This window comes from Panthera leo, chromosome C1 (assembly GCF_018350215.1).
Source record: "Panthera leo isolate Ple1 chromosome C1, P.leo_Ple1_pat1.1, whole genome shotgun sequence".
NCBI lineage: Eukaryota > Metazoa > Chordata > Mammalia > Carnivora > Felidae > Panthera > Panthera leo.
Window position 1 is genome coordinate 82137853 of NC_056686.1, and position 24636 is coordinate 82162488.

General features: G+C 36.7%; 1 protein-coding gene across 1 annotated transcript in view; it reads right to left on the reverse strand.

Annotated features, from left to right (window-relative positions):
- The window catches only part of DPYD (dihydropyrimidine dehydrogenase), an 858821-nt gene that overhangs the window by 19786 nt on the left and 814399 nt on the right, over nucleotides 1-24636 (reverse strand). Inside the window, exon 21 of the mRNA XM_042952991.1 lies at nucleotides 8545-8688. Within this exon, the coding sequence (XP_042808925.1) occupies nucleotides 8545-8688 (144 nt within the window). The remainder of the gene's footprint in view (nucleotides 1-8544; nucleotides 8689-24636) is intronic.

A 24636-nucleotide genomic window follows, 5' to 3' on the forward strand; every position in this document is an offset into this window, starting at 1 on the left:
TTTTGGGTGTTGAGTTTGGTAAGTTCTTTATAGATTTTGGATACTAACTCTTTATCAGATATGTCATTTCCAAATATCTTCTCCCATTCCAGAGGTTGCCTTTTAGTTTTGTTAATGGTTTCCTTTGCTGTGTAGAAGCTTTATATATTGAAGACGTCCCAATAGTTTGTTTTTGCTTTTGTTTCCCTTGCCTACGGAAACATATCTAGTAAGAAGCTGCTATGGCCCATGTCGAAGAAGTTACTGCCTATGTTCTCTTCCAGGATTTTGATGGTTTCACATTTAGGTCTCTAATTCATTTTGAATTTATTTTTTTGGGTATGGTGAAAGAAAGTGTGCAGTTTCATTCTTTTGCACATTGCTGTTCAGTTTTCCCCACACCAATTGTTGAAGAGACTGTCTCTTTTTCCATTGGATATTCTTTCCTGCTTTGTCAAATATTAATTGACCATATAGTTGTAGGTCCACTTCTGGGTTTCCTATTCTGTTTTATTGTTCTATGTGTCTGTCTTTGTGCCAGCACCATACTGTCTTGATAACTACAGCTTTGTAATATAGCTTGAAGTCTGGAATCATGATGCCTCCAGCTTTGCTTTCTTTTTCAAGATTGCTTTGGCTATTTGGGGTCTTCTGTGATACCGTACAAATTAAGATTGTTTGCTCTAGCTCTGAGAAAAATTCTGGTGGTATTTTGATAGGGATTACATTAAATGTGTAGATTGCTTTGGGTAATACAGACATTTTAATAATACTTGTTCTTTCAATCCATAGCCATGGAATGTTTTTCCATTTCTTTGTGTCATCTCAATTTCTTTCATCGGTGTTTTAGAGTTTTCATAGTAAAGATCTTTCACCTCTTTGGTTAGGTTTATTCTTAGGGATCTATAGTTTTTGGTGCAATTGCAAATGGGATTTATTCCTTGATTTCTCTTTCTGCTGCTTCATTATTGGTGTATAGAATTGCAACAGATTTCTGTACACTGATTTAATATCCTGTGACTTTACTGAATTTGTGTATCAGTTCTTGTAATTTTTTGTGGAATCTTTTGGGTTTTCTATATAGAGTATCATGTCATCTGCAAATAGTGAAGGTTTGACTTCTTCCTTGATGATTTGGATGGCTTTTATGTCTTTTTGTTGTCTTATTGCTGAGGTGAGGACTTCTGGTACTCTGTTAAATAACAGTGGTGAGAGTGAACATCCCTGTCTTGTTCCTGACCATAGAGGAAAAGCTCTCAGTTTTTCCCCACTGAGGATATTAGCTGTGGGTTTCTCATATATGCCCTTTATTATGTTGAGATATTTTCACTTTAACCCTACTATGTTGAAGGTTTTTATCATGAATGTTTTACTTTGTCAAATGCTTTTTGAATCTATTGAAAGAATCATATGGCTCCTATCCTTTATTAATGTGGTATATCATGTTGATTCATTTGTGAATATTGGACCAGCCTTGCAGCCTAGGAATAAATCCCACTTGATCATGGTAAATGATTCTTTTAATGTACTGTTGGATTCAATTTGCTAGTATTTTATTGAGAATATTTGCATCCATGTTCATAAGGGATATTGGCCTATAGTTCTCTTTTTTTAGTGGAGTCTTTATCTGGTTTTCATGAGGGTGATGCTGGCCTCATAGAATGAATTTGCAAGCTTTCCTTCCATTTCTATTTTTTTGGAGTAGTTTGAGAAGAATAGGTATTAACTATTCTTTAATTCACCTGTGAAGCCATCTGGACATAGACTTTTGTTTGTTGGGAGATATTTGGTTACTGATTCAATTTCTTTGCTGGTTATTGATGTATTCAAGTTTTCTATTTATTCATATTTCAGTTTTGGTAGTTTTTATGATTTTAGAAATGTATCCATTTCTTCCAGGCTATCCAATTTGTTGGCATGGTTTTTCATAATATTCTGTTTTAAGTGTTTGTATTTCTGGGGTATTGTTTGTTATCTCTCCTCTCTCATTTGTGATTTTATTTATTTTGGTCCTTTCTCTTTTCTTTTTGGTAAGCCTGGCTTAGGCGGTTTATCACTTTCAAAGAACCAGCTCCTGGTTTCATTGATATGTTCTATTGTTGTTTTTTTTTTTTTTACTTTCTATATAATTTATTTGTTCTAATGTTTATTATTTCTCTCCTTGTCATGGATTTAAGCTTCATTTGTTTTTCTATTTCTACCTCTTTTAGGTGTAAGGTTAGGTTGTTTATTTGAGATTTTTCTTGCCTCTTGATGCATTGCTTGAATATTGCTATATACATACTTCCCTCTTAGGACCACTTTTGCTGCATCCCAATGGTTTTGGATTATCATGTTTTCATTTTTATTTGTTTCCATGTATTTTTTAATTTCTTCTTTGATTTCCTGGTTGACCCATTCATTGTTTAGTAGGATGTCATTTAACCTCCATGTATTTGAAGGCTTTCCAATTTTTTTCTTGTGGTTTTTTCATAGTGTTGTGCTCAGAAAATATGTATGGTATGATTTCAATCTTTTTGTACTTGTTGAGGCCTGATTTGTGACCTAGTACGTGATATATTCTGGAGAATGTCCCATGTACACTTGAAAAGAATGTGCATTCTGCTGCTTTAGGAGGAAATGTTCTGAATATAGCTGTTTGGTCCATCTGGTCCAGTGTGTCATTCAAAGCCATGGTTTCCTTGTTGATTTTCTGCTTAGATGATATGTTCATTGATGTTACTTAGGTGTTAAAATCCTCTACTATTATTGTATTATTATCAATGAGTTCCTTTATATTTGCTATTAATTGGTTTATATATTTGGGTACTCCTAAGTTGGGAGCACAAATATTTACAATTGTTAGATTTTCTTGTTGGGTAGTTCCCTTCTTCATCGGTTGTTACAATCATTGGTTTAAAATCTAGTTTGTCTGAAAGAAGTATTGCGACTCTGACTTTCTTTTGACATCCATCTGCAAGATAAATGTTTCTCCATCCCCTCGCTTTCAATCTGCTGGTGTCTTTAGGTGTAAAATGAGTCTCTGAAGGCAGCAGACACCCTATCTATTCTGACACCCTATGTCTTTTGATTGGAGTGTTTAGTCCATTAGTACATTCAGAGTGATTACTGATAGATATGTATTAAGTGCCATTTTATTACCTGTTTTTGTTATTGTTTCTGGAGAGTTCCTCTGCTCCTTTCTTGTCTTTGCACTTTTGGTTTCTCCTTTGCACTCAAAGAGTCCCCTTTAATATTTCTTGCAGGGCTGGTTTAGTGGTCACAAGCTCCTTTAGTTTTTGTTTGTCAGGGAAACTCTTTCTCCTATTCTGAATGATAACCTTACTAGATAGAGTATTCTTGGCTGCAGATTTGTCTCATTCAACATGTTGAATATATCATGCAACTCCCTTCTGGCCTGCCAAGTTTCTATGGAGAGATCTGCTTTTAACCTTATTTGTCTTCCCTTGTAAGTTAGGGACTTCTTTTGTCTTGCTTCCTCAGGATTCTTTCTTTATTGCTATATTTTGCAAATTTAATTACAATATGTCTTGGTGTTTCCTGCTTTTGTTGCTTTTGATGATAGTTCTCTGTGCCTCTTGGATCTGGAAGTCTGTTTCCTTCGTCAGGTTAGGGAAGTCTGCAGCTATTATTTCCTCAAATACATTTTCTGCCCCCTTTTCTCTCTCTTCTTCTGGGACTCCTATGACATGAATGTTACTATGTTTCATGGAGTCATTGAGTTCCCCATGTCTGGTCTTGTGTTCCATAGTTGTTCTTTCTCTCTTTTGTTCAGCTTCATTATATTTCATTATTTTATCTCCCATATCACTTATTTGTTCCTCTGCTTCTTCTATTCTTGTGTTCATTGCATTGAGTCTATTTTGAATCTGTTATTGCATTTTTCATTTCTAATTGTTTTTTAACTCTTTTATCTGTGTGGTAAGGGCCTTCCTGATGTCTTCTTCTATTCTTTGCTCAAGCCCAGTGAGTATCCTTATGATTGTTTCTTTAAATTCTCCATCAGGCATATATATCTATTTTGATTAGATCCCTTGCCATGACCTTTTCTTGTTCTTTCTTTTGGGATGAGTTCCTCCACCTTGGCATTTTGTCTAAGTCTCTGCCTTCTTCTCTGTGTTAGAAAAGCCTGCTATGTTTCCTGCTTCTGAGAGTAATGGCTTTATGAAGAAGAGGTCATGAAGTGTCCAGGGCCTGGCGCTTCAACAAGTGTCTCGTGTGTGCTCTATTGTTGTGTTTTGGCTGTTCTATCCTTCAGATCAGTCATCTGCCGAGGTTCTCCTTGCCTGAAGTGGGCAGTGTTTGGTTCTTGACCAGAGTGTGGTGTGTTTTAACTGGGTACACTCTGGTCTGCTCGTTAAATGAAACCTGATACTACTTCCACTAGAACTGAAACTCTGCAGAACTCTTTGGTTGGGAGACATGGTGTGGCCAGGGGTTTCTGCTGGGCCCACCGCACTGGGACTAAGATGAACTTGACCAAGAAGGGCAGTACTTGCAGAGCACGGGGGAGTGGGACCTGATGTAAGCAATTTAGGCAGCCAATGTTGGCACTGTGCTGTGTACTGCAGGTGGTTCTGTGTTTATACTGAGGGGCAGAGGAGGGAAATGGCACCAGTGAGCTCTTTTGTCCCCAGAGAGGAGTCTCCGTGCTTGCTGCTCTCAGGGAAGTACTCTGAGAGGAGCAAGTGATCTCCCCCTCTGTGTGTCCCAGGTGTTTTTCAGATCACTGTTTCCATGATGTCTGCTTCCAGGTTGTTAACCTGCCTTCTCTCCAGGAGCAGCATGGTGCCCTCTAGGCTCTAACAGGTTACTTCCAAAAAATTGACAGTAAATTTATATTATAAAATACTATTGGGGCGCCTGGGTGGCTCAGTCAGTTAAGGGTCCGACTTCAGCTCAGGTCATGATCTCGCAGTTCGTGAGTTCAAGCCCTGCGTCGGGCTCTGTGCTGATAGCTCGGAGCCTGGGGCCTGCTTCAGATTCTGTGTCTCCCTCTCTCTCTGCACCCCCCCACTCATGCTCTGTCTCTCTCTGTCTCTCAATAATAAATAAATGTTAAAAAAATTGTAAAATACTATTAAAACATTATTTTGATATAAAAGTGATATAGAAATTATTGTGAAGTTTTTATGTAAAATATAAGAACATTCCATGTTTATTTTAATATATTATATTTAGATATAAGAAGGACTAGAATTTTATAAATCTAAATTTTAATAATGATTAAGTAGGCTTGGGGGTAATTTTTATATTCATCTTTGTGATGTAACATTAGAAAAAACTAAACAAATGAAACTACAGAGTGTTGGGGAGAGGAATTTAACTTCTTTGCCCAGTAGTCTAATTTTATAGGTCTCCTATTTCATATTTTCCCTCAATCAACTGATTAGTATTACAACTATGACAAAACGCATGTGCTTAAAATTCCTTTACTAAATGTTCTCATTATTCCATGTTGATGTTCATCTTTCATGACCTAAATCTAGGAATATTCCATACATTTTCTAGAATGGATCCAAACTTTTATAGTTCCTATTATAAGTCAATCTTTTGAATATCCTAACCCAGCTATTCTCAATTTCATTTCCATCACCCATTCTACCAATAATTACTATGTGACTTGGCAAAATTATTTAATTTTTCATTGTTCCTCAATTTTATTATCTGTAAAATGAATATAGAGATAGTATCTATCCCAGGTATTGTGAAGATTAAATGAGGTAAAACATGTATAGCATTTGGAACATTATAGGCACATTAGAGCTACTCGTTGCCACATGCTTCCATGGATGCTTCCAGGAGATAAACTTTCTGTCCTACATTAGTAAACCATACTAGAATATTGGAGGATGAATGATATAACTAAAAATACAGTCATACATTCACATACACACACAATATCATGACTCTAGAAGTCAGGAGTCATCTGAAACAGGGGATCTCTCTGGGGACAGGAACAGATCTCTGTATCTTCCTTCTTCCTGTAAAACATATGCTCCCCCTACAGTATAGGAAGACTTATAGAAAACAAGATAAAGTGAGAAGTCATTATTTTAACAAATGTAATTCCTCACTTTCCAAAAAGATAGTTGCTTTTATAACTAATGAAAATGCTATCCTCAACAAAACAAACAAAAAAGACCAACCCACAATTATCAGCTACCATTATGGTTTTTGAAAAATGTTTATTCATTAATTCTGAGAGAGAGAGAGAGAGAGAGAGAGAGCAGGGGAGGGGCAGAGAGAGGGGTAGAGAGAATCCCAAGCAGGCTCCATAATGAGCTTGGAGCCCAACGCGGGCTCAATCTCACAACTGTGAGATCATGACTTGAGCCAACATCATGAGTTGGCCACTTAACCGAATGAACCACTCAGGCACTCCACCATTGTGTTATTTGAAAGGTCACACCATCTTCCTAGAAATGACAACAGGGAGAATGGGTATGATACCCTGAGGAGAAGCCAAGGTAGTGGAAAATCCATTGGACATTGGGAAAATCTACCATGGCAGTCCTTTATTACACGAGCACTATTATGGTCTTAGATGCTGGGAAGATGGTATCTACCATGTCTTAAAGCTTATGCAATGAACACCAGGGATACTTTAATTTGAATAACCTAAAATAAATAAACTTAGGAGAGGAATATAAACCTGTACTGTTTTTAATAATAGTCCTTATCCCTCCTGGATACTAAAAAAATGTTTACTTACTTTCCTGACTTCCCATTTCTTTGGTTTATTTAATTCTGCTGAGTTTGATATTTTATTTGGATTAGTGATTGATCAGCTTGAATTCAACTATAATAAGTTTTTTTCTTTGTTCTGTTTTTGTCTTGCTTCTAGGTTATCACTATATTCCCTGAAGGAATAGAAGGCTAGAAAAGGTCAAAGTGTTTTCATAATCACCTTGCACTTCTTTTCTCTCAAATATAAATAATATATTTCTTTTGATTTTTTATACATAAGGAAGAGATGATTTCTTACATTTAATTCAAATTAATTTAGAAGAGAGACAGAAGTGGGACAATTCTCACTTAACCCCAAATCATATAATAATCATAGCCAAACACAGGGAGGGGGAAGCTTGTGAAGAGCTGAAGGATCTGGTCTTCTCTCTATCATCAGTGTCCAGTTCATTCTTTTAGTAGCACACAAATAATGCAAAGGAAACAGCTTAAGGAGTATATGGGGATATTCTGCTGTTAAATGTCCCAAGCATTCACTTTATTTGGAATTATGGTATTGAAGTGCTGGTAGAATTTGTGTTCGTGTACTTCTGTATTTCCTTTCAGAACTTTGAATCACCTAAATTTTGTAAGAGCGAGTGTAAACCCCACTGTGTTTGACATAGGACATATTTCTCTCTCTCTCTGTCTTTCTGAGGTAGAGGGAATTTTTAAGTGTTCCAATTCCAAGCTGACAACTAAAGATGAATTTCTGGGAGGTTCCCCTGAGAGGTCCTGAGAAAAAGCTTTCCAGCTGATGTCTCAAACAGAAAATGGAAATGTAGGAGTATATTGTCATTAAATATGGAAGAAAAGTTTCAGTAACTGAAGCCACATTCAGTGATGGTGATTTCAGAGGGAATGTGGTCCTGTAACTCCTATAACACTCCTTTTTCTTTCATTAAGACAATTCCATCTTGGGCAAGGTGGGCAGGAAGGAAGTAGGTGTGGTATGACAGGGCAATCTCTGTAGTGATGGACATCTTGTATCTGAACCGTGGTGGTTGAAAGAGGAATCTACACGTGTGGTGGAATTACACAGAAGTAAACACACTGATGCACACATACAGACATGCACACACAAATAAGGAATTAAAAAAATCTGAATAAGATCAGTAGATTGTATCTGTGTCATTATCCTGGTTGTGATATCCGCAACATGTTACCATTGGGGAAACTGAGTAAAGGTTAAACAAGACCCTTCTGTATTATTTCATGTGACTATAGTATGTGAATCTGCCTCTCTCTCAAAATAAGAAGTTCAAAGCTACATTTTGTTCTTTCTGTCTAATCTTGTTCTCTGCTATGAATTCCTTGTGCTGCTCAAGATAAGGTCCAAAACTTGGGCAGTTTCTAAAAGGAAAACATGCAAATACACCCACAATTCTACTTTAATGATAATTCTTGCTGTTACTCAGAAACTAATCTCTTGAGACCCCATTTGTACAGGCTTTCCAGAGACTGAACTAGACAAAATTTGTCCAAATTGATATTACATTGCATATTAATCATTCAGTTGTATTGTATGGCTAACATATCTCTTGGATTTAATTGTAGATGAAGATAATTTTAAAATGACTATGAGAAGACAAAGAATTCACCTTAATATTTCCTGGCCTATTTAATACATATAGAAATACCCACGAAACACATATGTGATGACAGTACTCTAAGAAGTATAAAATGTACAAACAAAAGAGGCTCTCCTATCACCATAGGTAGATTTTTGAAAACTTTCAGCGTATTTTTAAAAAAATAAGTGAAACATTTAAACAGCAAATAAACACCTGAGCCGTATTGTATATCTAATTAGTATATATGTAGCTTAATTTTTACCTTGATGGTAGGAATAGGCTTTCGGGGGATAAAAGGCTTTCTCTCAAGTGGTGGAAAAGCTGCATTTTGTTCTTTCTGTCTAATCTTGTTCTCTGCTATGATTTCCTTGCGCTGCTCAAGATAAGGTCCAAAACTTGGCAGTTTCTAAAAGGAATACATGCAAATAAGAAAGCATATTAGCTCATGGAAGAGAAAACTGCGAGGATATTAACATATAAATATTATCAACAACCAAATGTGTGTTTGGAGATTGTTTCTTATATACTGTAACGAGGTCTTCATTTATTCAAGAATCACTAGTCTTCTAGGTTTCAGATTCCATTAATTATTAAAAAGAACTCAAGAGCAGAACACCTCTACCAAGTATATATGTATTAAATATACAAATGTTAATTAAAATACATTGCTAAATGGCATAAAGTTCACAATGGTAAGCCAAATTCATTCACTTTAAACAATAGCTATTAGTTAGACCATTTGTTTGGTTCATATAGACAGAAGGTAAAACCTATTGATGCTTTTTTCCTCTTCATCAGGTTTTTAGCACAATATAGACACAGCCATAGTCCCTGACAAATGCTTTTGTCAATAGCAAAGGTACTTTGCCAAAGTTCTAATCTGTATCTCTATTTTATTGTGTTCAAATTCTTACTACATTCTCTTTAAAGGCTGTAACTAATGTTGATTGCAATTTACTGGAATAGCTGAAAAACAAAATGGTGAAAGTATTGATTTCTCTGTACAGAAAATAAATTTTATTTTGCATGAAGAGGGCAAAAAATAGAAATGAAAAGCAGAGGAAATATCATAGTGCTTAAACAAACTCCATCAGTATTCAAAATCACATCATGGAGCTTTAAAATCTCAAGGTTATTCAACTGTACTTTACCAAGTTCATTTAGAAAGATAACTGGGTGTCATGAAAAAATGCTAAGTGGTTTCAAGTTATCACGAATATGCCCTCATACTATTCATTATCCCACAATTATTTCCTCTCCACTTTTGTCCTTCTCCTCTTCTAGAACCTTTGATCTTCACTTTTACGGACACATAATGCTGGTGATAGACACCACTGAATCCCAAATGTTCCGTGTCTGCCTGTAACCTGGAATTGCTAGGTCTCTTTTCTAAGACTGTAAAAACACCCTTTCTCCTCTCTCTCTCTCTCTCTTACAAAATAAAGCCCATTTATCTAGCTGATAGAGGCTTGGAAAACTACAGCACTCCAAGGTCATCCTGATTTCTGACCTAGAAAATACTTTGGTGAAAATTCACACTTGTTTTGAAACACTGGCCTCCACTTGCCAGGTTGCATAATGCCCCTGGAAAATGAGTTCTCCAGTCCTTTAGAGATGTTAGTAGGGTAGGTAAACAACTTAACCCATGTTTCAATTCAGCCAAACTGCCACTGAAAATTTATATTAGCAGAACATATTTATGTGGAAATATCTAAGATTGTTACTTCCATTATCAATTTGCTATAATATGTCAACAAGTCAAGCAAATGGAAGTAATGCTATGAATGCCAAATTAATATATACAATTAAGCTAGAACTATATACTTCATCTCTATACCTCAATGCTTTCCTAAATTACAATATTTAATTATTTCATAAATATGAAATAATATGATGAAGGGACAGAATATACTGTATCTATTTTACTATAAAATATGTGATGCCATCTTGTTAGCACAAAATAAAAGACGATAAATCCACAGCATTTATCACATATGTAAGCCCTTTTAATGTAGAAAAGATAATGCTTGTTTGAAATGTCCTCTTATGAAATAACCTTTTCCTGGGGCAGATGAGGTGTTAGGGATTATACTTGATGCCAAAGAAATGCCCCTGGGGTTCTGGTAACACCGCATAAGGTGGTAAACGCATGTCCACATGACATAGTTTTGTTGGTTTTTTTTTTCAGTATTTCATGTTTATTTTTGAGGGAGGGGGAGAGAGAGAGAGACAAAGTGCTAGTGGGGGAGAGGCAGACAGAGAGGGAGACACAGAATCCGAAGCAGGAACCAGGCTATGAGCTGTCAGCACAGAGCCGGATGTGAGGCTCGAATTCACAGACTGCAAGATCATGACCTGAGCTGAAGTGAGATGCCTAACCGACTGAGCCACCCAGGCACCCCATATGACATAGTTCTTGTTGGACTATCACTCTCTCCACACTTCTCTTACATACCAAGGGCACCGAAATCCTAATCTTGTATTCTTGAAGATTATCAAAAATCCTTAAATGTTGAAACAAGTGACCTCTGTTTCTAGCAGGTCTCTTGTGGTGGCAAGCTCAATGAAACTCTGAACCATTATTCCGATTCCCTGATTGGGTCTTACCTTACTCAACCGTATCTAACTCCATCTAAGAGTTCTATACATGTTATTCAAAAGAAATAATTCCTGGAACCTTTTTGATCTATCTTCTTTTAACCATAAAGCAGAGGAGATTTTTTTCTTCCATTTATATTATTCTTTATCCAAAGGGAGAGAAATAAAGTAGTTAACTTTAAACTGTGATACTTTCAAATTGTTCCAATGATGGTAATAATAATAACAACAATAATAATATTTAAAAATCCCTTGGTGCTGAGCAGAATACAGCCTAAGTAAACATCTACCAGCATGATATTTTCTATAATTTTTTTTTTGCAGTGGTTGACCACATGTTTAAATTATGTTCCTTTCTATAGCTAACAGGGCTATCATTATAACATTCTGTTCTTTTATAATTAGTCCTAAGGAGAGGCTCTCAATATAACATAAAGTTTCCTATAGGATTTTCTTTGTGTGTTAGTTAGAAGAATCAATGGAAAAGAAGGAAAACTGTTGCCAATTCTTTCTTTAAATTGAAAGCACACCCACACACGGTATCAGTGACGGCCCCCTCAACCTTCCACCATTCATCTCCAAGTCAAATTGGTCCATTTGTGTGTAGCTTCTCACTGCCATATGGAAATCCTAGAAGTGAGGTGTAGTACCAACTTCCAAAACATCAAAGCTGCCATAGTGATTTTGCTTTCTGGAAATCAGTATGAGAAAGTTTAGCGCTTTTTACAAAAATTACTCTGTGATGTATTATGATGCCTCTACCATATCTGGGTCCTGAGCATTTTAAAAGTTAAACTTTCTGAAAATACAAAAGATCCATTCTCTCCTGTACCAGATGACCACCTTTACATATTCTACATTTAGGCATACATTTCTGTTCTGATCTTGCCAAAAAAACCAACCAAATAAACAAAAACCAGCAAAAAGCAAAATAAAACTAAGAAATAGTGAAGGTGAATGCATAGTTGGCCGCTGTGTATGTGCGTAATCAGTGATGATTAATAAAGCATTTAGTTCAAATCTCTGCCTGAACATATAGTTAATTGATTTCCTATTGCAGGAGGAGAGGCAGCAGAGCCTGACAGAGCCAGCAGCAGGAGCTTTTCCTCTTCATTCATTATTTTCTTACAGAAAAAGTTGTAGCCCGCAGTAACCCAAAGTGAGAGGTTTTGAGCGTCATGCTATATTTCTTAAACAAAGAAAAAACTTCTTTAGGACTATCAAAAGCTGCTTTGTAACTGATGAACTGAACAAAGCTCAGAAATGGTATGATTTTTGTTTCAATACTTTCTCCAGGGATTCATCACTGATGAATTTGTTCTCACCAGAAAAGCTAAATCCTACTCATTTAAAGATAACAGTATCTCACGTGAAAACTGTCTCTATCCAGATATAAAAAGCATTACATTGCCGATAGAAAAGTGACAACATAATGAATCAACAATGGTATCTTAAGCCAGCAAAGCTTTAAGGTAAAGAAGTCTATTTGGATTATAATTTATTCATGGATCAATCTAAAGGTAATTGAGCATATTATGAAGTAGAAAAGGGTTCTTGTTTCTAATAGAAGCAGGTACTGGTATCTTCCAGTTTAAATTGCATAATTTTTATGAGAACGGCAGCAAGTTGGCTAATAGCACTGGTGGATAGTACTATAATGGATCAACTCTATTTTCCTAATCATAGTGTCTTATCTGATGGGAAACAATAACAGCACAATAAGTAGTCACTTTGATATCCAAATGGTAATAAGTTAAAAGATAAAAGGATTTCAGGTTTATACTGGGCGCAATATACATATATATGTATATATACATACACATATATATAAACACACACACCATATACTAAGTACAATATATGTATCACACTCAGCATAAACCTGAAATCCAAATATATATGTGTATACATACATAATATATACAGCACATATGTAAAATTGTTTGTGCATGTGTGCAAATGTATACACTGACGGACCAAGAAATAAGTTAAGTGTGAAGGATATATGTTTCACAACTATCTAAGAATTGACTTTTGTTTTTTTTTACAAAAAACATGTTCACATATGACTTGGTTACACTATTATTTTTCCATTTATTCAACAAATACAATATCAAATGCCAGCTCTGGACCAGGAACTGTCCTGTACTACATTAAAGGTTCAAGGTTCAATAATTTCCATATGTACACTCATCATTGTTATTAATTTCATAAGTACCTCTTGCCATTCATGACAGTCTAGTGTCATACCTAATTATTTATTAAGTGTTCATGGTTATTGTAGTTATCTAAAGGAATGATATACCTAATGGTTTTTCATGGAAAACCGTTTGATCTCAATCAAATGACCATTAATTGGAGAGAAAAAGGAAAATAAAACTTCAGAGTTAATCTTAAAAAAAAAAAAAAAAAAAACTCCAGAAGGCAATGGGATACTTTTTAGATACTTAAAATATGAAATTTGGTGAACAACTGCTAGGAGCATGGGTTCTCTGAGTGTGTTTCTAAAATACCTTAATTTCAACCACTGTGAGCTCAGCATGATGTAAGATGGGAGACTAGGTGAGAGGTCTCTGTTTTGTTCTGTCTGAATTCAGCTACTTTTCTTCTTCCCTTCTCTCAATTTCAAGAGTAAGCAATTGCTTACATTTGACCCTGATTTCTATTTCAAAAATTTGTTTTAGCATGGCTTAAAGTCAGAAACTCAGATTTTTCCCATGAGTAACTGGCATGTAATACTTAATCGCTGATATAACAGTAAACAATTTTTCATGATATTATCAAATGTGGACAGTGGAAAACAATAAGCAGGCAAAGAGAAAAGGACCATCTACGGATTATCATAATACTACATGGTGCCCAATGGTGTAAACGGGGACACTGGAGTTGGACATGCAAAGCATATGAAATTAATGAAGTATAACTATTAGTTTGATCTGATAAATTTAAGAGTGCAACTTTTGATAAACTATCTGATGTCTGAATCAGCCAAAAGCAATAACAGTTCATGCTTCTTAGTGAAAGAAGAAAGCCAACATTTGCATAGTGGTTAGGGAAGTGGTTTAGAAGTCAAATTTGCATTAAAATCACAGTTTTACACTTACTGGCTGTGTGACTATGAGCCAATTACTTAACCATTCTGCTACTAACTTTCCTTATCAATGAAATGAGAATGACAGTATCTAACACGCGATGTTGGTAGAAGCATTAGATGGAATAACATTTGTAAAGTGCATGCCTGCCAATTTATTCCCATAAGCCTTAGCTGCTTATATTGCATTGCGTACCATGCTCTGTATTTCCATGTTGGCTCATACATCCCCTCTGCTGGGGAAGCCCCTGCCAGTCTTTTTCATCGGGTACAGGACTATTTGGCATTGTAGCCTCAGCTTGGGTTTCATAGCATCTAAGTATCTCCTTAACTGACTCCCTTCCCTACAGTGTTAGGGGCCCCTCACAGTGCTCCAGAATACTCTGGGCATACTTTAATTTCTGCACCTGCTGCATTTTCTGCCTTATCGCTATTAGCCTATGCCTCCATCGTCCCCGCTTGAGGTCCTAGAGAGTTAGTTTTTGATCCAGCACATAATAGGTGTACAATATGTTTTGAAACTTAACCAATCAATGAATGAATATCTTGAATGTATTTTAACAATTCTGCTGGTTATTTGAAATGTCAGACAACCTGAAACAATTATTTTCAGAAAGAAATTATATAAATAGGTCCATTTAATATTAAAATTATATGAAGTAAAACATACCTTACTTATTCAACAGCTGTGATTCATAAATTCAAAGACATTTATAAAGTGCCAGCCAGGCCTTGAAAGGTATTTATAAAAGACAATCTGTGACCTTAAAGAACCTATAGTTAATAACAATCACAGTACCCTGAGACAAGGGCTGAGGCAGAGGGGACACAGGATGCTAGATGTGCAATGACAGTGTGTACCTAACCCAGGCTGATGGGTCAGAGCTTTTCTAGAAGAGGTGACATCTGAGCTAAGTTTTGAAGGATAGGTTGGCAAATGGTGAAGATGGAGGTGTGAGGGTCAGGAAGCGGGAAGAGAATCCTCCAGGTGGGAGAAACACCAGAGGGAGAAGGGTCCCACTTTGGAAGAGGTCTTGGAGAGCCAGCCGACTGCTAACCCTGTGCTCTCTGTTTAGTAAGATACAGGAGAGTGAGGAGTTTCCTCTGTGAAGGGGAAGAAGAGCACATTTTGTTGTGAGGAGATAACATCAGAATGTATGTTAAGGAGAGTGTCAATCAAGAGAAGAAAATCTAACATTAATGGAATGCTGACAAAGGATGAAGGAGGTAAGACCTGCTTTTGGCCACAGAGTGCAGGTGCTGGGGCCACAGAGACAAGTAGGAGGTGCTTCGTTTTAAAAGCAGTTTATGGCCTTGAGAGGAAGACTGACTCATGGTCTTTGAAAGTGAGGTGAGAAAATTATTATTTTCTGCTGAAATATTTAAATGATGCCTATCAGCTTCCTCTAAAGAAACAAACTTCACTGTTTAAAGTGGTAAGTTAATTTTTTTTTCATGTTTATTCATTTTTGAGAGAGAGACAGAGAGGAAGCAGGGGAGGGGCAGAGAGAGAGGGAGACACAGAATCTGAAGCAGGCTCCAGGCTCTGAGCTGTTAGCAGAGAGCCTGATGTGGGACTCAAACCCACAAACTGCAAGATCATGACCTGGGCCGAAGTTGGACACTTAGCTGCTTCATTGACTGAGCCACCTGGCGCCCCAAAGCGGTAACTTTTAAAATAGTACCTTTAGCTTGGAGCTTGGGAGATTATGCCCTGTGGCATGATTTAGTAGAAACAAAAACAAAGAAATGGCCAAACCAATATGCAGGAGGAATGCAGAATTCTGAAGCAGGGGTAGAAGAGAGATTGGGGAGAGGGTGGGGGGAAAGAGAAAAAGAGAAGGAAGAGGGAGGGACAGAAAGGAAGCAGAGCCTGATGGTATGAGGGCTGGAGGACTTTTATAAAGAGGAAGAGCTAATATTCAATGCCAAGCTGTCTGTGTTGCTGCAATTGAAATCCTCCTCTCCGACCCTTAAAACTTAAATAAGTCTCCTACATACTTATATGACTTAGAGAGAAATTTGGAAGAAAATCAGCAAAATAGGCTTGAGTTTCATGGTTGGGTTGGCATATAGCTCAAAGAATAGGAACCAACAAGAAGTAAGATTGAGGGAGATGCAGAATTCAATGAGAGGGGAAATTTATAGCCGGAAGTGACCGAGAGAACATAATCTCCAGGGATTTTGTAGCAATTTCCAGAAGGACGGGACTGAGTGATTTCAGCTTACATCTGGGTTCTCTAGGTAGTTTTAAGGGAGAATACAATAAGTAGAGAAACAGATGCGCAAACGGTTTGATGTAACCCTGATCCAAATGAGCAATTAATTCCAGCTAAGAGATTAAGGAAGACTTTCTAGTGAAGGAGGAATTTAAACTGTGATGAAAGATTATAAAAGGAAGAAATAGTATGTGTTGCTGGAAAGAGATGAGAAAGATAAACGAATGGATGAGTAAAGGCATGAAAATTAAAAAAAAAACACAGGATGAACTCATTCTTATAAAGCTAAAATATGGCATATGACTGGGGGAGTAGCAGTATATACAGCTGGGAAATCTATGCAGGGCTCTGAATTCTGGGCACAGCAGTTTGGATTTTTGTTCTTTAGGGTGTAGGGAGACACCGGATCTTTGACAATATGTGTAGATCCCTATGGTGGCAGAATGTAGATCCCTATGGTGGTTTACGGGAGGGTACTTGTGGTAGAAAGAAGATAATGATGCAGAAGGTTGAGAGATGGGATTCTGGTAGAAGCCGGAAAGTGAATAGATGATCTATAATTTTTTTGTTTTGTTTTGTTTTAAGAGTCTATGGCACTCTGGAAAATAAAGAACAAATAATGACCATGAACCCCGACCCCAACAGTCCAACACCGATCTTCACTCCCACAATGCCCTCTGACTGCTTCATCCCTACTCTGACAGTGACTTCTGCCCGAAACCACCCAGCTGTCATTTTTTATGACACAGAACACTTCTCTAACAGACCTCTCTCTCTCTACCTCTTTGCAGCTCTTCTTTCTGCAAATGACCCCTCCTCTCTCACCATCCCTTGCTCAGTCAGAATCTCAAACACTTTCAAAATCACATAAGGACTTGTGGTGGCTGCATAAGCTGTGAGCTGCAAAAGAGTTACTTCTCAGTCAAAATGAACATGAAATAATGTTGGTGGGAAACTGGGCAAGGGTTAAATAGTCACTCTGCAGGATGCTTGTTTGTATTCTGTAGAAATGAAGTGGGGAGAAACCTTGGGGAAAATCAACTTCCTCAACAACAGCTGTAATGAGAGGTGATTAGAAGTTCTATGAAGAAAGGACTTGCATTGCCATCACTATCTTCATCAAAATCAGCACATTTATTGAGCATTGCTATACATCAGGCCCTTTGCAAAGCACATGAGTACATTATCTGTTCTATATTGCAACCCTGTGGGGTGGGTATTGTTCTTGTCCCATTTTACAGATGAGAAGACAGTTACAGAAAGGCTAAGCAACTTGTTTCAATTCTCACTATTAATAAATGGCAGTGCCTGGGTGGCTCGTTCAGTTGAACAACCCTGGATTTTTGGCTTAGGTCATGATCTCAGGGTCGTGGAATAGAGCCCTGCGTTGGGCTCCACGCTAAGTGTGAGCTCTCTCCCTCTGCCGTTCTCCCAGTTTCTCTCTCTAAAAATAAATAAACTGAGAAGAAAAAATGGCAGAGCCAGGATTCAAATCTCTGTCAGCCAGATGCCTAGACCCTCTGCTGTGCTGTCACTCACGTTTCTTTATAATCCTTACAAAGCTTTGTATAAAATGAGTATTTAATATATCTTTGATTGATATAAGGAGGCATACTACACATATAATCCATTCCTTGAAATCTGTGCTTCCTGTTTTTTCCCATTCCATAAACCATGAAGGGAAAAATGTTTCATACGGTAGACACCATTTAAAAAAAATGCTGAACACATACCATGCAAAATATCTGTGTTAGTTCAGTCCTGTTTATTATTGGCCTCAAGTTTAATGAGCTCAAGTTAATACAGGTGAAAGGCCAGAGTGTTACATGCGGCAGTTAATGAAATACCATAGAGCTGCTGAGAAAATGATTAGCAGCCAAATGTGAATTTAATATACTTCATTCTCCAGAAGCAACGCCCCATGGGAGGCATCTTTCTGGGGGAGGTAATACTGGAAATAGCACTTTAGAGTTAGAAGGTGGAGCTCTGATCCTAGCTCGAATATCCGCTCGTTTTGTGACCTGTGGGAGCTATGATTCCTCTGAGCCTCAGTTTCCTCATCTGTAAAATGATGGGGTTGGACCAGATAATTTATAAGGTTCCTTCCAGTGATATGTTTTGTTTTGTTTTCAAATTCACAGTTAGAAATCCTCAGGGTTTATGACCAGGAGGCATCGCATCCACAGTCTGTGGATGAAATATTGGACTGAGTCACAAATTATAACTCTTTCCCTCCTATTTACAGAACATGCTGAGTCCTTTTAAGCTGTAAAATATGAATAATGTTTTCAAACTTCCAAGGTTGGGTGAGTTCATGAACTGTTTCAGGCTTTACTGGTGGAAGGTACAACCACAAATATCTTGGCTACTTCTCATTGTGAAATAATAATAAATGTATAGACAATTAAAATAAATAAAATATTTGTTAAATGAAGGCTATTATAATCTGCATAAATTGAGGAGTCTATACAGATCACAACCAATGCTTCACTGTAATTATCTTTACAGAATTTGGTTTGGTTACAAGTCACTGAAGACACTATCTATACAAAATCAACCACATGCATATTAGAAGTGGAGATTAGTGAGGTCAGACATGAAATTGCCAAGTCAGTAAGAATAAAACATAAGCACATGTATGGTATTATTTGGTGTGGAAAGTTACAGGACGTTGGAAGAAAATGACTCTTTCTACTAAAGTACTGCAATATACAGAATGATCCCTGGTCTTTGGGTGCAGAGATGAACACACTTGGTCTCTAAGACAAGTCACTTCCCTATGTGGGCCTCAGTTTTCATCTGTGTACAATGGGGACAGCAATGACCATTCTGCCTACTTGCTCTTCGTAACAACTGTTTGAAATAGGAAGGCACTAATAGATTATTAAAATACAACTTTTACTATTTTGAAAACTACAAAGCAATACAGAACCTAAGTGTTACTTTATTATAGTGAACATAATTTATATTTATGTACGGTTATTTTACATCTTTACAATATAAAGATAAAATGAGTATTCTGCATTATAAAAATGTCACAGAATACTAGCCTCACATGAAGAAAGACTTCCTAAGCTATAGTCCTTCCAATGCCTTAGGAAGACTTGGATGAAATAATTTGCCTTGGAAATTCGCCTTCAAAATGCTACTGCTTTCATGGCTAAATATTGCATAAAATGTCAAGGGCAAAAGCCAATGAGGAAAAATGGAATAAAAATTACTTCATACAATGGGATGAAAGCAAAGGAAAACAGAAAAGTAGTGTGATGAGGAAAATGGGCCTGCTATAAATATGAAAAATGTATTCAGGATTCAGTCTCTATTTGGAGCAAGAGTAGGAGATTAATCAGTCTTTTCCATATTTATTCAATATGATACTTGAGATTTTCCTACACAGAAACACCGGGATGACTGCTTTAAGCCTTTTTACCTGAAAGTGTGGCATAGGGCATAAAATATCACATTTTGATCCAATCAAAAACCCTATTTGGAGTTACTGTACAGGACACATTGGAAAAAATGATGATCATTTTAAAAGCCAAGTTTTAGGGTTTCAATGCTAAGCAGGAGATTTATATTGGAGAGAAAAGAAAAGTACAAGTTTTAAGTTGAAAAGAAAGAATTTTCTAAGATAATTAATTACCATACTAGTAGGGAGTATTTAACATGGGAAAGAATCTTTTATATGTGTGGCAAAGTGCTCCATAAACAATAGCTTCTGCATGCTCACATGGAAACACTAGCAAACATCCATAAGATAAAATTCATATCTGTACCTAGGTCGCTACTGAAGGCAGTCACTGCCTCACAAATTTTGGATTTTCCTCTCTGTTTTTTCTTTTACTTTCTAAACTATAGTAGCATTACTTATGCATTCTTTTATTTTTCTGAGTATATCATAAACATTCTGAGGACAGGATACTTTTTGAACCTGTTTTATCATCCCCTTAGTTCTTTGCATACAGTTGGCCTTAATTAAATATTTGATGAATGAATGAAGGATTAACATCAACCAAAAAGCTACACTGACAAGAAATTTCTGCTAACCTCATTGGGGTCACAGCTTAATGCTGACACTTTTCATATAAAATGTTCAGAAAGGTTCTCTCTAGGGGCATCTGGGTGGCTCAGCTGGTTAAGTGTCTGACTATTGATTTTGGTTCAAGTCACGATCTCACAGTTGTAAGATCGAGCCCCACATCGGGCTCTGTGCTAAGAGTGAAACCTTGGGATTCTCTCTCTCTCTCTCTCTCTCTCTCTCTCTCTTTCTCTCTCTCTCTCTCTCTCTGTCCCTCCTCTGCTCACATGCTCTCTTTCTCTCAAAATAAATAAATAAATACTAAAAAAATAAAAAAAGAAACTTTATTTCTATGCACAATGCTTGGCAAGAATGAGATTCATCTAATGCTTAATGACCAAACAAGTAATATTTGGCCTCATCCATAATATTACATAAACCAAATCCCGATAATAACAGTGACTTTAAATTTTAACAACATCCTACAGCCTAATAGCATTTGTAGTAGTAGGGTATTTTAAGGTACAGTCTCAACAATTACCTTATATTCAAAGGTTTAGAGCACAACACAAATAATTTCTTTGTATTTTCTTGGTTCTTTGTTTAAAGTTTTCTACAAAGAAAACAATAACAACCAACTATTTCACTCTCCTATTCATAAAAATCAAACAACAAAATCAAACAAAAACCAAAAAAATCAAACAACCAAAAAATTTATAGGCTATAGATCTTAAAAAAAAAATCATTTTATTAAAAATATCATTTGTTGAACAAGTGTGAACCTAGGCAATTACTGCAGTAGATCAAACGTTAAGCTTTGGGAAACAATAATTCACTTGGGCTTTATGGGCTTTATGTAGGCCCTAGGGCCGGTCGTCTATGCTACCGGTCTTTAGACCCTCCTGCTCTTGACTGCCATAGCCTATTACAGAGATAAGCCTCCTGTTTGGCAATGGCTAATACAAAATGAAAACAGTAGTCAAAGAAACCAGCCATTAGGCTTGGAGCAGAATAATCGGTACATAGTTTTCTGAGCATCATCAAACATCAACCAGTTGCTGAATATCACATGTCCTGAGAGGCATCAGGACCAAACTCTAAAACTAAATAACGTAGTTTTGTACTTATACTTTTAGAAATTATTTTTGCATATTATGTCATTTAATTTCCACAATAACAGAATTATTATAATATTGATGAAACCTGAGGCCCACAGATGTGGCAAGCACACAAGGCCCAGTGCCATGTAACAGTTAATGGCAGAGCAAACTCAAACCTAGACCTGTCTCCTCCGGGCCTAGCACCTTCTCCTCTATATTGAGTGGCCATGTCCTTTCTGAGCTGTTTGGCTGCTGTTTCACCTAAAATTACCATGTGTCTTTTGGTACTTTAAGGGAAGATACCAAGGAAAAGATCTAATAAAATGTGTTCTTAAGAAAGACTCATTCTACGTGGTAAGCATTGAAGACATAATAGGGGGCAAAACAGATATGATCCCTATCCTCAGGGAGTTCACAGTAGTTTATAAAGTAATGGGACTAAACATAAAGAAATAATTCTATAAACATATTCAACATTTATCACAATTCTCATTGATACATATATATCTGACCATTTAAGGTCAAATCCTCTCAGATGACAACCTCTAACCTTTTCTTGCACTTATCAGGCTAAATCTTTGCCCATATTTAACCCAATCATTCAGTCGTTCCATATTTACACTTGAAAACTGAAGGTGGCTGCAGAATATGACTGCTCCCCGCCCCAACTTCGTAACTATAACCTCAAGTGAGCACTCAATAGTGCCAACAAGCCTTGCTATGTTACTGCTGTCACTCTTCAGCTTTCTCACTTTACTGAGTGACATTTTTATATCTTCTTCTTGCTCCTAAAATCTAAACTGCCACTCCTTTTCATTCTCAGTTGAGGCTCTTGCCTCACATTATCGGTTTAAAATACTGAAGTAATTTTTCTATTCTAAATTTTATAAATCCCCCTCATCTGTGCTGTCATCCATCTTTTCTTCTGTTATGATGGGAAGTGTCCTGGTTCTTTCAAAGGAGCCACTGAGGGCTCTGTCTTGCATATATCTGATCATTCTTTAATTTTCATCTCTGACCATCCCATGATTCACTCTCATTTTCTTATTATTTCTGTTAACACACAAACATGCTCCAATACCGCTCATCCTAAAAACAAATACACAAAACAAATAAAAGAACTCTTTGTCTCTGCAGCCACTTCCAGGCATTTTCATTTACCTATTTCCCTTCCAATCTCTCTTAGGTACTGATAATAGTGTCTGTTCTTCCACCCTTACCTCCCATTCACTCCTCAGTTATTCTTTCTGGAAATCTGTCCTCTTTTCCCAGCCACACAAAGGCTGTGGTGATGGGGCCAACAACCTTTATTTTGCAAATCATATGGCCACACTTTTGCGCTCATTTTACTTTATCTCTCAGTAGCATTCAACATGGACCCTTCCCTCTTTCTTAAAATACTATCCTACTCTTTTTCCTACATCACTTCTATGTCTCCCTTACCGGGTAAATCTTTCTCTCTGAAACCTATAGGTTGGAATATCCAAGATTGAGTCGTAGACACTCTTTCTTTCCCTCTGTCAGGATACCCTTTGCAAATGATTTGATCTTGTCTTATGACTTTAAATATCATTTAAGCTATGGCTTTCAAATTTATAGCTCCAGTTCTGTTCTTTATACTGAGCTCCCGACTCTTACATCCAGTGACTTAATTAACACATTTAATTAATTGTTGAAAAGCAATCTCAAACTTAATATGTCTTAAGTAGATCCCTTGTTATTTCACTCCAAGTATTCTTTCCCCAGTCTTCCCTATTTTAGTTAATGGAATGACTGCTGACCCATTTGCTCAGGCCAAAAACCTAGGGCTATTCTGGATTCATTTTTTCCCCTTATCTTCACCTCTAGATCCAATCCTTCAGCAAAACTACGCTCCACCCTCAACATATGACTTAAATCTCTCCACTTCCCACCATCTCCATTGATATGGCTCTAGTCTAAGGCTCCACTGTCTTTCACCAGGAATACTCCTAACTGATCTGACTACTTTCTCTTTTGACTTGCTATAATGTACTCTCCATACAGTAGCCAGAGCAATTATCTTAAATAGAAATGAGAACATGTCTCTCCTCTACTTAAAATTCTCCAAATGATTTCCCAATTTACTTAAAATAAAGCCTAAAAGCTTTGCAATGACTACAGGCTTATGTGGCTCCTGCCTATCCCTTTAATTTTATTTTTTGCCACTCTCCTCTTAATTTACTACACTGCAACCATACTGGTGTTTTTGCTGTTCCCAATAAGTCTTAGGGCCTTTATATGGAAAGTAGGTCCTCCAGATCATACTCTGTGAATCTCCCTTTTGATAATCATCATATTCTTTATTCATTTATTTTGTATCTCATCCTTTCTAGAAGATATGAGCTACCAGAATAGGATGTTCATAAGTTTTGTTCACTGATGTTTCCCGAGAACTTTGAACAATATCTGGCCTGCTGTACATTCTCAAATGAATGAATGTATGAGAAGCAGAATATTTAGGATAAAGAGTTCAGTCTTTGATGTTGGCTTTCAATCTTAGTTCCATTATTTACTAGGTTTTTGACCTGGTCAAATTTTGTTTTATCTTTATAAGGTCTCAGTTGCCTCATTCATAAAATGTGAATAACATTTCACAGGGTTGTAGTAAGGATTATATAATTTATATAAAGTATATAAAATGAAGCCAGAGCTTGGTAAACAGTAGGCACTTATTAAATGTTAGTCCTTATCATCAACATCATTATTACAGAAATCCTCACGATGTGCTATAGTTTTCTATTATTAACTTACATATGCTTTAGCACATTTGCTATGTGCTTAATATGCTAGAGAAAACATTCCCCCTCCCTCCAGGAAACCATTTTTCCCCCAGCTTTTATAAGGGAAGTCAATGGATTAAGCATGTTTTACATGATAGAGAATTTGCTTATTTCACATTTAGACTACATACACCCTATACAGTAAGGATTGCTCACATAGTTATATAATTTTATGTTTCACATGTTGAAATAAGTAAAATTAAGAAAATGAAGATTTGATAGTTGAGAAGTAAGCGTAAACACTAGTTCTTAAAGAATGAAGGCAAGGCCATTCTGTAGCCTGAAGTAAATGCTGTCATCTGTGGGGGTTGGGGAAAGATGCTAAGATCTGAGCCCATTACTGTGCTACTTCATGAACATCTGGCAGTCTGTCACTTCACAGGCAACAACATCTTCTCTAAACAGAATAGACTTGAATTCATCAGGGATTCCCATAGTACAGTATATGCTTAACTTAAGTACCTGCTTTCCGTGATTTCCATAGATTATCATATTCATGACACTGTGGAGTGAAAGCATTCTTCTCA